General features: G+C 41.6%; 1 protein-coding gene across 7 annotated transcripts in view; it reads left to right on the plus strand.

Moving 5' to 3' along the window:
* The first annotated feature begins 1,187 nt into the window (after positions 1–1,187).
* MACROH2A1 (macroH2A.1 histone) overlaps positions 1,188–15,880 on the plus strand; it is a 46,805-nt gene continuing 32,112 nt past the window's right edge. For 6 of the 7 annotated variants that reach the window (XM_074883970.1, XM_074883974.1, XM_074883972.1 and 3 more), the window contains exons 1-2: positions 1,188–1,299; positions 9,267–9,469. In XM_074883970.1, coding sequence (XP_074740071.1) covers positions 9,298–9,469 — 172 coding nt within the window. In that variant the 5' untranslated portion in view covers positions 1,188–1,299; positions 9,267–9,297. Of the gene's footprint in view, positions 1,300–9,266; positions 9,470–14,050; positions 14,199–15,880 lie in introns of those variants that run through there. The other variant, XM_074883975.1, reaches the window with a different exon arrangement.

Raw genomic sequence — 15,880 nt, forward strand, 5'->3', positions numbered from 1 at the left:
TGAGCAAAATAAGGAGATCTGGAGCTCAGGGTGGTTGATGAGAAGAGCAGGAGAGAGAGAAACTCCTTTTCTCTACTAGCTGTTGGTAGCTGCAATGATATTGTGTCACTCTGCCACTGTCACCTGCGTAGCTCTAGCCATGAAAGAACAGTAAAGAACATTGAGGAAGAGGCTATGGGCTGGTATCCCACTTTGGGCACTGAGGAAAGGGGATGCTCCGTTCAGGTGGGAGCAGCAGAAGGGTCTGGGAGCATTAGCAAGCCCAGGGTCTTCCATCACATTCAAAACTCCAGCTGCCTCTAGCCCCACCGTTGTAAACGCAATCTGTTATGGCTTGTCTGTCCTGCAGCCAAGACCCGCTGTGGCAGCTCCCCTCTTCCACTGGCAGCCGGTGGGCAAAGCAACTGGCAGAGGACTGGAGAGGAGAGAGAAGGCGGCGAGGGGGTGCAACCTCCGTTTATCAGCTGGGCGTGCGGGCTGGGGGCCGCAGCAACCCGGCTCTCCCAACCCAGCAAGTTGTGCTCAAGGACATCCACATCTCCCATGTGGAAACTCCTCCAAAAGCTCCATCTGGGGCCTTTATAAAATGGCAGCAAGCCATTTTTGTACAACGCAAGAGCTGAAAGAGCATATACGCCTTGAACCAGCGGCAACGATGCCGTCGCTCGTTCTCTTCCCTCCCCTAATGAGAAACTTCGTTTCGGGAGGAATGTGGCGCGTTAACCCCCCGCTTTGTCCTCGCCGCTGAAGATTTAGGAGCGAACACGCCTGTAGACAATGGCCTGGCGAGGAGCAGGGAGAGGAGGGCCGGCAGCAGCTGTGGAGGACGCGGTGCCAAGGCCCAGCCCCACGCAGGGACGGGGCTTTTCAATAGCCAGGCCCGGGCGCCCGCATGGCAGCCAGCTGCCGCGGGGGCCGGAGGGCCTCGCCCCCCGGCCTGGGGGGAGCCGAGGGCCCGCCTTGGCGGTCTGGCGAGGCGGGAGGCCAGTGGCCACCGGGGCGCCGATGTGGCGAGGGACACACCAACACCCCCCCGCCATTTCCCGGGGGGAGCGGGCGCTGAGAGAGCGCGAGGCCGCCGCCGCGCCAACGGCCGCCGCGAGGGGCGGGGCCACACGGAGGGGGGCGCGCGCGGGGCGGGGGAGGGATGTGACGCGCCGAGCGCGCGGGGCATTGTGGGAGTTCGCCGCCAGCCCGTCGAGCCGATCCCGTTGGCCCCGCGGGCGGAGCGGAGGCAGCGGCAGCGGGGCCGCCGCCGGCCGAACCACCGGAGACATTTTGCCGCCGTAGGGCCGCGCTGTAAGTCACTGCTGGGGGGTTCGCCCGCGGGCCGGCGGCGAGAAAGGGCCGCCCGCCTTACGCGCGGCCGCCCGTGTGGGGAAAGGGGGGGCGCTGAGGGGCTCTGCCGCGGCGGGGGCGGGGGGGGAACACACGACAGCCGGACCGGGGTGCCAGCGGCCCCGAGCCAAGCGGGGTGGGCTGAGGGGAAGGTGGGGTCCTGGCCGCCTTCCCCGCTTTTCCCTGAGGAAAAGTGGGGGTCCGGGCCGCGCCGGGCGGTCTGTGGGTTCTGTCTCTTCTGGTTGTGCCTGGGGTGAAGGCAGGAGATCCACCCCGCTCCCAGCGAAATGGCAGCGGGGCTTCGTTTCTAGTGAGTCTGCATCTGGGCTGTGGTATGGAGGCTGGAGGGAGTCCAGGGGCCACCTCGCCGACGCTCGCCCGGCACGGTGGTTTCAAGGCACGGCTGGGGGTGTCGAGCCGCCGTTCCTCACGTCTCTCTGCCTTTATACGCCTGCACGGACTCCCTTTTCGTCTTTCCCACCTCGGGTCATCGGGCAAGAGAAGATAATCTAGAGAGACGGCAAAAAGCGCAAGTGATAAGCAGCAGAATGTGTTTTCAGTGTGTTTCACTTTGGGATGAAGAAACGGTTGCATAAAAGTTACCTGCCACATGTGAATGACTTAATTAAAACAAAGCCAAATGACATTTTTAAAACTGTAAGCAAAGGCTTCCAAGAGTGGTAAAAATAAATGTTTGGCTAGAAATGGGGGCCCTTATTCTTTTAGAACTGTCACTTCTTGTATAGCCTGCAATATGTCTGCCTGCAGGATTTGAGCAACCTATACGGACTGTCTCTGGGTGTGGGTGTTTCTCATAGGGGACTGCAAGTACTGCAAGACGCAGGTGAATGCAGGTTCCTCAGACGTGGCAGAAGGTATATCACAGGAGCGCCTGGATTTAGACCGAAGACTGACATGTTTGTGCGTGTAGGAGACAGGGGAACAAACTGTTTTTGTAACTTACATCTTCCTGTAATCCTTTTGTTTCCTCTGTAATCTTTAAAAGTAAGTTGCAGAAGGCCCGTGAATTTGCATCTGAAGCCGGCAGTTGGAACCAGCTCATATGCAAGTAGGGTGGTGTGAAACGGAGGTTGCTTCATTTATGTTGATGGCAGGAGACTGGTTGTTGAAACAGATTTGGATGAGGCTTGTTATTTATCTCTTGACCATACAAACGAACGACCATTTTTTCCCCAGGACTGTGTGTGGCTGTCACTTAGCAACAGGTCTGTAAGGGAACTGTGCAGATCCACTGCCTCCCCCATTTCTAAGAGCAGAAGAAATAAATAAGCTAAAGATCAAGTGAGCAATTAATAAAAACAGAACCTGGGTTCCTAGGTACAGCCCAGAGTTAAAAGATTTAAGTGAGAACAAGATAATTACAGTTGCTTTGAAAAACATATTTTAATGCAACTGGGTATGAGAGATTTTGTATCAAGTGGTCCCTAGAAAGCTATCCAATGTGTTCCGTTTTTTGTTTGCTTTTTAAGTGTTCTGGAAGACAGGAATTACATTGTTACTTAGTAATGGTTTCAGGTTATTTGGCTGTGCTGCCTATCATAAGCTTTCACACTGAAATCTTCTAGGCCTTCTGGATTCCTAAATTAACTTTGTTTCATTGTGTGGAAGGCATACCCTTCTGATTGCCAGTAAAGCCAAGTGTTGACAGTGTAGATTAAGCCATAACTGATATAAAAACTATCAGTAAGACTAGAATTTGGCCTAGTGACAGTAATATAGGAAGAGTGCTTAAGCACTGCTTATTTTATAGATCAGCATTAGCAAAAAGAGAAGTCCACCACTGCAAACTTAGTCTTAAAAGAAAACAGCATGTTTAAATTTGTCCTTAGGAGTTGCCTGGTTCTGCAGGTAAAATTCCAATACACAGCAATGAGCTTTGGTGGAAGATATTCTCTTGATAAGATAGGTGATATAATCACACTCTGGAAGAATGGTCAAAATCTTGTGCTCTCAGAAAAATTTTGAAGTATTTTTGTACAATGCTGTCAAACCAGGATCAAGGCCTGTTGTCTGTTCTGCATAAAAGGTAGTCCTGCCCCAGCAAGGTTATAAAGCAGAGGTAAAGGAGCAGGAATCTGGAACAGATGCCACAAGAGGAAAAAAGAGCCTCCACAGAGAGCCTCTCCCAAGAGAGGGAATATCGACCCAGTGGGCAGTGCAGTGAGCATTAGGTTTTGTCAGCTTAGTGCTTCCTAGAGATAAAATCAGAAAAGAAAGAAAAGAAACATGCAGTGCTTGTGGAAAGGGTGCAGCGCTTGCTCGCTTGTTGGGAAGGACACTATAAACACATAAAGAAGCTATAGTTCCTTACCCAGACCCATTCCAAAGGGAGGGTGGGCAGGATTCAGGTCGTGGTCCTTGCTCCAGAAGGAGTGGTGCTAGAATCACACCATTCCTGGCCTCCTCAGCAGGTCGAGTTCTTGCACTCCCTTCCCTCGGCAGTATAGCGTCTATCTTAAATTTCATTCTACATCTGGATTTTGCCTTGGAAGCATCCACAAGAATTCTTTATTACGTTTTTGCTTTTTTCCAAAAATGTCAAGGAGCAAAGAAGTTTTAAAAATGTTCTCTAAAACAGTTTTTCTGAACATTGAATTCATAAATTGTCCAGTGATTTAAGGTCCTGTATCAAATTTTATGCTTCCTACTTAGTATACAAAAAGCTGTAATGTACGAATGGGCTTGATTTCATGCTAGTACTCCCAGCAGTGGTCAGTGAAGACAATTGTATTTACGTTTTCCTGACTATTGGTGGCAGGATGCCCAGCTAAAACTCTTGTCACACTCCCAGTACTGTTCATACTGGAGGTTTGTGCATTAAGGGGATATTTGTTTCGGGGTTTCAGACCCATTGTGGGAGGGAGAGACTTTTGTCAGTTGAATACGATTGTGCAACAGTATTTTGTTTTGCACACAGATTTTGTGAAAATGTTATTCCTCTTTTTCCATCCTTTACACTATCACTATGGCAATTTTAGTCTTGTTAATCTCCAGCAGAAAGTACACCTATTGGGCATTCCTGGATGAGGTATATTCTTTCAGTTTTCCAAGTGAAAATAGATGTGTGTATGGTGCTACCTTTTCAGATGAGAGATTAATGTAGTGCTGGAACAGCTGTCTTACAACCAGTTTCATTCCTCTGTCCGTTTCAGACCACAAAGGGTTTCTGCTTTGATAAAGCACTTAAGCTAAAATTTGAAATCCCATCAGATCAAACGATAACTGAGTGATTAGCTCTGCTTTTATTACTGTCGTACCTAGAAACCACAGTCACAGACTGAGACACTGTTGTGCTAGGCAAGCATTATTAGAGACCATTTTATACCGACTCTATAAGCAGTACATTTTATAAATATGCCAGACTAGGTTCTGATTAGCCAAGAACAGAGCAAGTTAGTTGTCAAAGCAAATTCAAATGCACCTTTTCAAAAAGAGTTCAGCGAGCGGCTATTATTATAGTACATAAATAGATTTGAGAGAGAATGGCAGCACTTACGTTGTTAATCTTTTGAAACAATGGAACAAAAATAGCATTGCAGTTAATCTCTTGTGATACAAAAATGAACTTTCCAGCTTAGTCTTTGTACTGGAAAGAAGAGAAAAATAATTACTAAATCTTAGTATTTTTCCTATTGTAGTAGTGGTCTCTGGGATTCCATTACACTTGCTGATGTGATCATGTAGATCTAAATTTAATCATCTGTTTGCTGAGTGCAGTTAATACACCAGTGTAAACCCATGATCACAACAGTCCCTGCCTGACCACAGTAGCATTTGTAGTAATTTAAGTCATTAAGAACCAGTACCTGAAAACTATTAATAGCAGGGGGTGTTTATTACTACTGTTTGATGAACGTGTCAAATTGACAGAGCTAATGAAGTACTGGTATTTGGAAATTAGGAATCGCCTTACCAGGATGTGCAGGCTGTACTTTGAGAATTATGTGATGTTAAACCTTTCAGAAAGAGATGCCTATGCACATTTTAGGAAGATGGTATTTGAAAGTGTGGTTTAGTGGAGTAGCTATCTTTGCATAGACAAATATGGCCAACCAGCGTTCCTACAGCCAATTTCAAACAGAAGAATTTCAATTATGTTGATTTCGTTGCTACACCTTAATATTATTTTGTTTCTTAGAAAATTTATTTCTGGCTTGCAAAGATGTGACAGCAGAGGAGCCTTGTAGCTTGAATCTGTAAGCTAAATTAATATACCATCAAATTCTCATTTGTGTGAATTTTGAGATCTTAGAAAGCAGTATGAATCTTGCTACAGTTTTTCAAAAAGCTATGAATCAGGTGCTAAATTCTGCAACTAGGACAATCTGTGTCCAAGCACAGCAGAGCCACTGAAGAGTGTAACATTCAATCTGATTTGAAGTCAAATGTAGATTTAGATAAATTGACTTCTCAGTGATATCACCTGGTTATCACAGTGATAATTTTGTGAACTGTCACATTGAAATGAAATTATTTTATTGTCAGACCTTTGAAGACACTGTGTATTTGCCAAAGTTGCTCAGTAATTGCATTGCAAAGGCAAGAGAGAGGAAAGAAGGGAAAGGACTGGTCCACTGGCTGTCATTGACTGTGATTTTTCTTTTTTTTTTCCTAATTGTAAATGATCCTGCTCAAATCTTGTCTGAACTATGGCACATGTGATAAGGTTCCCTTTGGTTGCCTCCCTCATCTGCTGGCTAGCAGTGACTCAGCAAACCGCTCTGGTTCATTAACATTGGCAGCATTCCAGAGTTTCTGGTGTTACAAAGATAAACCATTTGAGAACATGTAAGGCACACAGTTTTCTTTGGTTTTTGATCTGTTGCCATGCTCTTTACATTTAACTTCAATAAATTTTTTTGTGTTTGTTCCAAGTGAAATCTCTTCTCTTTTCCCTTTTGCTGTGGCGAACTAGAACTTCTAGAGAAGAGACTTTGAGAGCTCCTTGGGCCATCCCTCAGCTCAAAGGCAGGACAAACAGGTTCTGCAAAGTAATGATCCTGAATCCATAATTATGCCCGGAAACGGTCTTCCATGCCAGGCATTCTCTTTCCCCTTCCAAATTACATGATTGGCAAAATAAAGGGGGAAATTAACTTCCAGACTTTGCAGAAGTGATAAAATAAGCTTATTATGAAAGAAAAAAAATACACCATTTTATATATGGGTAGGTGTTAGCTGCAGATGACGAGAGGCTTGGAGGTATTAAGTAAAAAATAATATGTTAACGGGAAGAACATCTTCTGAACACCAAATGAAAGAGGTTGGAAACTACCAGCAAAGTGTTTTGCTCAAGGGTGATATAGGGCAGGTTGGTTTAGCGTGAGGGATGACAATTGACAGTATGTAACAAGAAACTTAGCATTGCTTTGGATAGATGATATGTATCCAGAGACAGGGATAGACAGTACCTATTTGTTTCGACATATGAAGGCACCACTTCCATTCTCTATGGATAGTCATTTTTTTGGAACTGAAAATGAAAAGGGCAGGGCTCTTTCATCTCTTTCTGTTAGCAGCTACAGCATGGCCATCCATGTGTGTCTTCCGTTTGGATTTTTAGATGGGGTGAGCTGTATTTACTCCAGCTCCTTCAAAGCCTCTTTGGCAGTAATTCTGTATCGCTACATACTTTACTCATGCTTTGATCCAAATGCAGCTGATGGCTAGATGACACTCTTCCAAAGAAAAAAAAAAAAACCAGCATCAGGAAGTAAGGATTTCCATATTCTTTTCCAGCTATTCTGTCTAGCTCAAACTCATAAGCCAAATGGTTAATAGAAGTTTACTGCTTAAGGCGTGCAGGTTTTCCCTAGAAAAATTGTGGGTTTCATCATTGACCTATCGGTTACAAACGAAAGGAATTATGGGGGAAGCTAGAAGCACAGCTATTTCTCATGCCTGCTTTCCCTGGTGTTTGATTCAATGAACTTCTTAACGTTTGTGAGATTAAACATCTGTAGTATTGATGAAAATGCATGATGAACTATGAAAATAATTTCTGGCAGAAAGTCCACAGCCAACTCAAAGCCACACCCAGCCTTCTTGCTAACAAAGAGAGCTAACTAGATGAGAAAATGCAATCAAACAGAAGGTTTTTGAAATCAGTTGTGAGCTCTGGTTAGGCAGTTTCTCAAGGCAAGAAAATTGGCTTTTGTCCTCTTCCTCACAGAATAATAGTTGTTACAGAGCTGAGTTCACAGCAGAGGAAAGGAGAAGGAGCCCTTTTGATGGCTTCCCCCTTCCAAAGTTTCCTATCTGCTTTTTTGCATCAGTTTCCTAAATGTAGTGATGTAGTATAGTATCATCTGAGCTAATAAAATGGGATTATTTCATTTACCTTTAACAGGCAGTAAACTCGTTGCATTTATTTTACTTAATGTGCTGTGTGAATATAGACTCTGATGAATGGAGTGTGGAAGTGGAAAGAAAGAGAAATGTTTGATACTTGTGTTTCTTTAGTTATCCTGAGTGGTCTTCATTTGATAGTTACGTAGTCTGAATCTCAGTGACTCACTGAGATTTAAAAGACTGCAGGACATGTCAGCACAGAACAGAAGTTGCAAAACTTAGAAGTGGGGTTGGTGAACCTGTTTTGCCTAATTCTGAGCTCACTCAGTCGTGGATTCCGACAATACGGTTAGGTTCATAAGGACAAGGGCAGAACTCAGAATAAACGAGAGGAAGACAAAAAGACAAGCAGAGAACTGGTGCGATGGGAAAGCAGGCTTAAACGGGTTTTATTGTGGAGTATATAAACACACCAGTGAATTTGCATTTGTATTAGGTAGGATTTGCGCAGCAAGGAGAGAACTGGGATGTACGGAGGTATGGGTATCGCTGATGCATACCGCTGGTTTCCCTAGAGTTCAGACACAGGAGGGAGGGAGGGGGAGGTGGGGACAGCCTCCTTTCCTCTGAGTTAAATTCAAAACCCAGTGCGTTGCCTAAACCTTCAAAGATACCCTGAGAGCCTGCAAACCCTTCACCTCTTTGGATTTGTCAGCTTCTATTTACAGCCTGAGCAGAAATCAAAGAGAAAAAAGTATGTTTGACAGCTGTATCAGCAGTAGATTTCTTCACCAACATAAACTCAGATAGAGTTGTCAGATATCTGCTGGGTGTTTAGACCACTGTTAAGTTAAGGAAAGGTGCCAGATTAAAGTTCATCAGATTCCCAGAGGGCACGTTGAAGCACTACAGTCTTCAATGTGGAGATAGCTGGTTTCTGTTAGGTTCAAATCTCAAGGGGTTCATTTCAGATCTTTCTAAAAATAGAACATTTAGCATACAGGAGATGTATTTTGCCATGCATAGGTCTTTGTTCTGTAAATTCACACATGCTTGAAAATCTAGTTCTTTAAGGAAGGTGAATACACTTCATAAAACCTTTAGTGGATGCAGTTTTTCCTCGTTAGCAACAGAGTTACTCATGAGTGTAACAGTTCTACCACAGTTGTTGAAATGCACAATCGAGTTTTTCCCAGAGAGCAGAGGGTTGTGTCAGTCTCCTTGCAGAAACCATCCTCTGCTTTAATGCAGAAGCTCTATTTTACATTGGGTAGTTACCACACTTTGCTCCAGTAATGGTACCAGGTTTAATCTGTTAGGAATTTCAGAAAAGTAATTCCAAAGCAGATTTAAATGAAATAATTTCTCTGTCTTATATATTTACTGTATAAAATTATGCCAAGATTACAATGGTAAGTAAACATTCTGTGTAAAATTATTTTAGGTTCTTGTTGTATATACTCTAAAAAGGCAATGTGTGTGTTTTAGGCACCCTAATGCACTGTCTACAAGAAAACACTGGTCTATCTTGAAATTCAGTATATGGTATTACAGCATCAGTCCTTATTGATATGATAACCTTTTATTTTTATATTTTTTTCTCCTTCCTAATATAGAGAGTACTGTTCCAGACCCAATACAGACAAAATGTCAAGCAGGGGTGGAAAGAAGAAGTCAACCAAGACTTCCCGCTCCGCAAAGGCTGGGGTCATATTCCCTGTTGGAAGAATGCTACGTTACATTAAGAAAGGCCACCCGAAGTACAGAATTGGTGTTGGTGCTCCAGTGTACATGGCTGCTGTACTGGAATATCTGACTGGTAGGTTGGAAACAATCGAAAATAGCAGCAGTGAAAGTAATAATACAGAGTTGCACAGAACAAAATGAAAAAGATCCTCTGATTTATAGATGACTAAAAATGTTATAGCTGAAGTGTGATCAGCACAGTACTTACATCTAAGCCAAAATCAAGGTACCTGCTTCAGAGCTTTGATGGCTTTTGTGCATTCCAGCACTGGATTTGCTTTGACCTGTTGTAAACACTCTTCTTCCACATAGGCAGTCAGAAGGATTCCTGCGAACATCAATGCATATGGACTGGGCCTGCAGTGTTGCAGTCCCTCCTGCTCTGATTTTGTGCCTGATGGCTCTGTTTGGGTTATAATTGTCTGCTAAGCATATATGTTCCTTTTAAACAGAGAGCCTCTCAGTGTTTACACAAGGCCAGGATTGCTTACGGCATTGTTTAAACACTTTTGTTCAATTTACAGATTATTTTTGAGACTACATATGCTGTTTGCAATTTGTTTGGTTGATTCTGTGTATAAATGCAGACTCTGTTCATCTGCCCCGGATCAATGTAGCTTATTTGCTTTTGTTTGTAGTCCTTTCTCTGTTTCTCTCATCACAACAGAATGAGAACACCTTAAATAATTATCTCATCCTTACAGTACCTACTTGGAGGACAAAAGTATTATTTTTCCTCCATTTAGAAAGAAGCTTCAAAGGAAGAAAATGCTTTGCCCAGAGACATACACAACTAGACATGCAAGTAAAGGTCTTTACACTGCAGTTCTCCTCTCAAATGAGACTTAAAACATTGCAGATTTACCCCACAAACAACATTGCAAAAGTTGTCTTCTAACAGAAAATTAACCCCAAATGTAAGAGCATCAACATACGGGCTTTTTGCAATATGGGTTTGTTTAAAATAAATTAAATTTTTAAAAATGGATAAGAATAAAACATCAGTTCAGTCACATTCATGTGGCCAGATTGACTTACAAGCCAATACCTGTAGGCTTGGGATCTAGCTAAAAGCACAAGTGCTAGATGGATTAATGTTTGGAGACAGATTCCATTAGCGTGACTAAGGAAAAGCTTGAATTGGATCTCATCTCTTAGAGTAGTGTTTCTTTTTACAGAGCATCTCCTTATGTCAGTGTTCTGGTTGCAGCAGGTTCAAGCATTTTAAGGGACAGCAGTCTCTAAACTCTAATGGTGTGCTGAGCCTCTGAGGAAGAGATACAGTTCATGGTTTCTTTGACTTAAGCACAAAGTAGCACTTTGCTGGGAGTATTTAAAACTGAAGTGACCTGTCTCTTAAGACAATTTTAGATATGTCTTATAATGGATATTGACACTGAAGAACAGAAATAGGCTGATTCTTTTTCTGTAGAGTTTCTTCTTCCCCTAAAGATGAAGACTGGTAACATTAGAGAATAATTGAGTGCTTGTTTTCTGTAAGGTATTAATATTAAATTATTGAATTTTCTGAGCTGTCAAATATCCTTTTTTTCTCTTCATTTGTTCATGTTCATCATTTTCTTTATTTGGGCCTTTTCTTTAAAAGAATGCTTTTAAACTTCATAGATGGCCTTAAAAAAAATAAACATTTCCTTCAGCTAGGTTCCTGCTTACAGCAATAACAACTCAAATAAAATGCTTCTTAGCGTGAAGGGTGCTTTGAATGCTGCCCTGTTAAAGAAACAGAACAATACAGGTGAGCTTAAGGCACTGCTAATGAGCAGCACATGTTATTGGTTAGCTGTTTGATTTAAAGTGTTTACTGAGGCAGTGATGGTTTAGGCAGCTAAGAATAGGCTGGGGAAATAAAGGTGTTTCTTTAAATGCTGTGCATCCTGGGAAACTGTCTGAGGAGATTAACCAAAAAAAAAAAAGCCAAAAAAAGTTGCACACGTTGCTTCTTTAGGAAAAAGAAAAAAGGGAGAGGGGATGGAGGTCTAAGAGGAAAAGTACCTTCTTTTTTTCTCCCTTTAAATATTTTTAGGCTGGGTTTTGGGTTTTTTCCTCCTCTGAAGACTAGGTAGATAGTCCTAGTATTCTGTGTCTCAGGATTTTCTTTCATTCTTATACATAGATGCGGCTCAAAAGCACAGATACTCTTTTCTTTCCTTACTGAGTTAGTAATGGTTTTATGCTTTATGACTGCTTCAGTCTGGTGGGTTTTTTTTCCCCCCTCCTCTTTCTGTAAGTTTTTCACACTCTGTATAGTGTAATTTTTCTAGCCTTTAATGCTCAGTATGTTTTCTGAACTTCAGGTCCTTCATCTTTTTCAGTATAGTTCAGAAACACTCCCTTGAAATGGGATGCTTGGAGATTTTTGGTTTGTGTTCTTTTTACCTCTTGGCAGTTATTACTTCACAAAACCAGAGAAATCCTGACTTTTCTCCAGGAGAGTTTTTAAAGATGCTCATGTCAGCGTTTCAATCATTTCAAAATAAAAGCAGGAACGTGACATAATAGGAAGGAGACCATGTGAAGTGGCATGCTAATAAATTGGCTTAATCAAAAAAGTAATCCTGTGCATCCAGGAAAGAGAGGAGAAATGTAAAATATCAAAAGCAGTTGTAGGAAGGAACTTCAGAGAAGACTAGGAAGGGAAATGAGAGACGTGACCTAGTAGAAAGGAACCTACTAAGGTTTGAAAACTAGTTCATGTGTGTGCAGAATATGGCACTGACTTTAATCCTTTAGAAGATGAGGTGCTAAATTTTACTGGCCCTTGCTAAAGTTTAACTCTGATGTAAATCTGAAATTAGCCCATAATGTGCTCAGATCTGGGATTTTTGGTTTGGTTCGATTTGAGATTTGAACTTCTGTAATGTTTCCAGCTGTTGAGACTTGGAATTCAGACTCTGGATCCATCTGTAGTTATGACTTTATCCACTTGGTACTTTGAAGGCAGTTTGCTGTTACTATGTATGCACAGCTACTCATCAGAAAGTTAAAATACACATTCTATAATTTCTTGTTGTGTGTGGGTCCATTTGTAATTTAAGGCCTTCTGCAGTCTGTGCCCAACGAAGTGCTTTTTCAGACTACATTTATGTTGTTCTTGTACATTTGTATCAGCACGTTTATGCACAGCTCTGCTAGCAGGAACATGCACTGGTTTAGCACATGGGAATTAAGCTGGCTGCTTCAGTTGCTGTGAACTAAACACTCTGCGTCTTTGCGTGCTGCGTTTCAGCCTCTTGACTTCCGACAACTTCTACAGGTGCTGGCTGGAGTACATTGTCCTTGTGTTGTCTGTTGGAGTAACTTTAAAAAATTAGAGGTACAATTTGTCTTCTGGTCTTCAGCTGATAAAGGGTTTTTCCTTACCTTACATTTCAATACACTTGACATATAAATGGGTTGCACAGCGAGTATTCGTCTCTTCCTTATTCACTAAAGGTTCTTGTTACCTACAAAATATTTGAAAATAATTCTCTCTTCAGCACACCCAGTGTATGTGGTTTGGTTTCTTAAGCATACCACGTGTTTATCCTTTCCTGCTTTTCATCTAAGGAAAGAATGTGTAATGTCCACTGTAAATAGGATGCAAGTGTGTGTTCATGGATGAATGTGCAGAAAGTACCTTTGAGTTTTACCGATGCTGAAGCAAGTGGATATACTTCCTTTCTTTACTCTGGAGAAATAGTGTGGATGCTGAAGAATTATAATGCATGGTTCTTATTTCTTTTCCTTCTTTGTAGTAGCAGATCACGCAGTGCTGCCTATCTTGTAGGGAGTAGTCAGAATATTTGATTAATTTCTGCTCATGCTGCAGAACTAATTTTAAGCATTATCAGCCCCTTTAAGCTGGCAAGAAGTTCAGTGTTAGTCATTCCTTTTGTCTTCTTTCCTTATTGTAGCACTTGTTTTACAACTGTTCATAGCCTATTTATCTTCCCTAACGTGTACTTCAGAAAACTGCAATCCACTCCTTATTTTCTTTGCAAAGTAGTGCATCAGTATCAGTTTATGTAAAAAAAAAAAAAAAATTACTAGGTCAGTCAAGAGGATGGCCACAGACTTCATTTGGGGCATTGCAGCCACTTGGGTGAAGGTGTATGGTTTGTATTTGTCAGAACTGGTCCACCCATACATGTAATCAGATATGTTCCCTTCAGATGTATAGCTTGCACAAGTTACAATATAGTCCAAACTTCCTTACTAACTGGAAAATATACTACTTTGCCCTTAAAAAATAGAAATCTCTTGAGCATATTTAAAGGCAGCAAGAACCAGGCCTGCAAGTGATTTCTGCTCCCCCTTGCCCCCCCATCGTCTTCTCTACACTGTAAATAATTTTCAATTGCCAAAATGTCATAGCAAATGAGGAGAAGGAGAAGTTTATAAAACAGCAGGAGAACAGGAATACAGAAGAAATGAGACTTTGATTTATATTTGTTCTGTACATACTGAAGTAAGGTAGGAGAAAATGTTAAATGTCTGTTTTCTCCATTAGATTTTTTTCTCAACTGGCTTTTTATTGCCCATTGCATACTGTTGATCATGTATTTTGTTAAAATGTAAAATAAGCACCTTTTGAATCCCACGGTTAAAATTGCATCTGAGGCATTCTGGTGCTTACCTGAGTTTTTGTTTTCAGGCTTTCTGATGTCACCAGAATCCCTTAATGGAGGTTCATGTGCTGGAGCTCAGTTCGTTGCATTTTCATCTTGATTAATTTTCGATGTGGAAAACTTTCTTAAGCCAGCTGCTGATTGGCTGCAAAATGAAAGTCCTTCCTGAATGCAGTAAGTTTAACTGCTCGCTTCAGATGCTCACTTTCCGATGTGCAAGCTGATCAACTTGAACTGCTGTTCACCTCTTGTGTTCTACTTGCTGCTGAAAATTTTTACAGGGTCACAGAGGAATACAATGATTTGCCCTGTTTGTCAAAGCAGATGTACTGCTGAACTTCTGCTTGGAAGCAGAGGGGAGCTCAGAGGTCCACAGTAAAAAAGCATAAGGTTAAAAGCAGATTCAAGTTCCAGGCATTCTGAGACTACCATAAATAATGGTCCTTAGGGAGTAATGAAATTTAAGAAGAGAATTAATTGACAGTATCTTTTTGATACCGTTGAAACATGCATTCACTACCAAGATACATTTCTTCTATTTAAATAGGCAGCTTCAGAAACACTAATCCCTATTACGCTGTTGTGCCACAAACCGTGTCCCAAAAGAGGTTTAAAATTAATTAGGGGCTTGTAGGACCTGTGCCTCACTTCAGCAAGCATGAAACTACCTCTTCAGATCCAGTGTGGTTTTAATGTGGATTAATACTGGACCTAAAATACAGCAGGGTTGTTTATGGCAATAGCCTCACAAGCAGAGACCTTTTGAAAATATCAGCATAGCAAAGCAGCTTTGTAACATTCCTCTTTTACATAAGGCTTGTGTCATGCTCTTAAGAGAAGTGAGATTGTCACAATTTAAAACTGCTATACTTGTAAGAAGTGCCTCTTTACATCTAAAACTTTGCATTGTTACCAGTTGAATGACCAACTTTCTGAACTTATAAGTGCATGAATCAGTCTGCTTCAGATGTGTATAGCTGAAGAGTTTTCTTTCACTGATACACCCTTCCTTGGCTCCAACCCTGTAAACACTTACGTATGTGGCTCTCTTATCTTGTAGCCCCATAAACTTCAGTGGATCTCGAGTTACAAAACCTAAGTCAATACAAAATTACTTACCCGATTAGGGTCCTAATGTATTCTCCAAGCTACACAGATCAGTTTTGGTGAAAAACAATAACAGTCAAAGCATTTCTCATAATAAAAGCCTTAACAGTGCATACTGTTAAGCCAATATAGACACTTATTTCAGAGGGGTAAATATGCATCAGAATTTGCATTGTGACTTGTGTCATGTTGCGATAATGTACTAATTGCTGGACTGTTAAAATGTTAAATTTTAATATCCTTAGATCTAGAATTAAATACTTTTTATTCTAGTAACGGTCATTACATATATTTATTTGACTAAGTTACAACAAAGTAATGGCTTCTACTATAGATTTCTGTTCAATTTAATATTGGTATCACCCTTTGTTTTGAAGTTTAAGTGAAGTGTAAAAAAATATGGCTGATTTTGCTACATATTTTTTTGCTACCCTTATCTTTGTCTTAATTTATATCTCTTGTTGAGAAGGGCAAAAGAATCTATAAAGCTTAAGTCTTCGCCTTTTATCCTTGGGACTGACACTTGTAGCACAAATAGCTAGAAAGCAGGAAGACATCCTACCTTTCTAGAGTAGCATGCAGTATTTAGCAAGCAGTTTCTTTCCTCAGATTTTCTCAAAATTTAGAAATTCTTACATCAAGTATTGTAAGGATGGGTTTTTTCCCCTTTTCTTTTGACAATAAGGATTATTTAAGAATGCCTGAGTTCAGCTCATGCTATGCGTTTAGGTCTTTAGGTTTTTTTCCAC

Source organism: Strix uralensis, chromosome 14, assembly GCF_047716275.1.
Source record: "Strix uralensis isolate ZFMK-TIS-50842 chromosome 14, bStrUra1, whole genome shotgun sequence".
In the NCBI taxonomy this organism is placed as follows: domain Eukaryota; kingdom Metazoa; phylum Chordata; class Aves; order Strigiformes; family Strigidae; genus Strix; species Strix uralensis.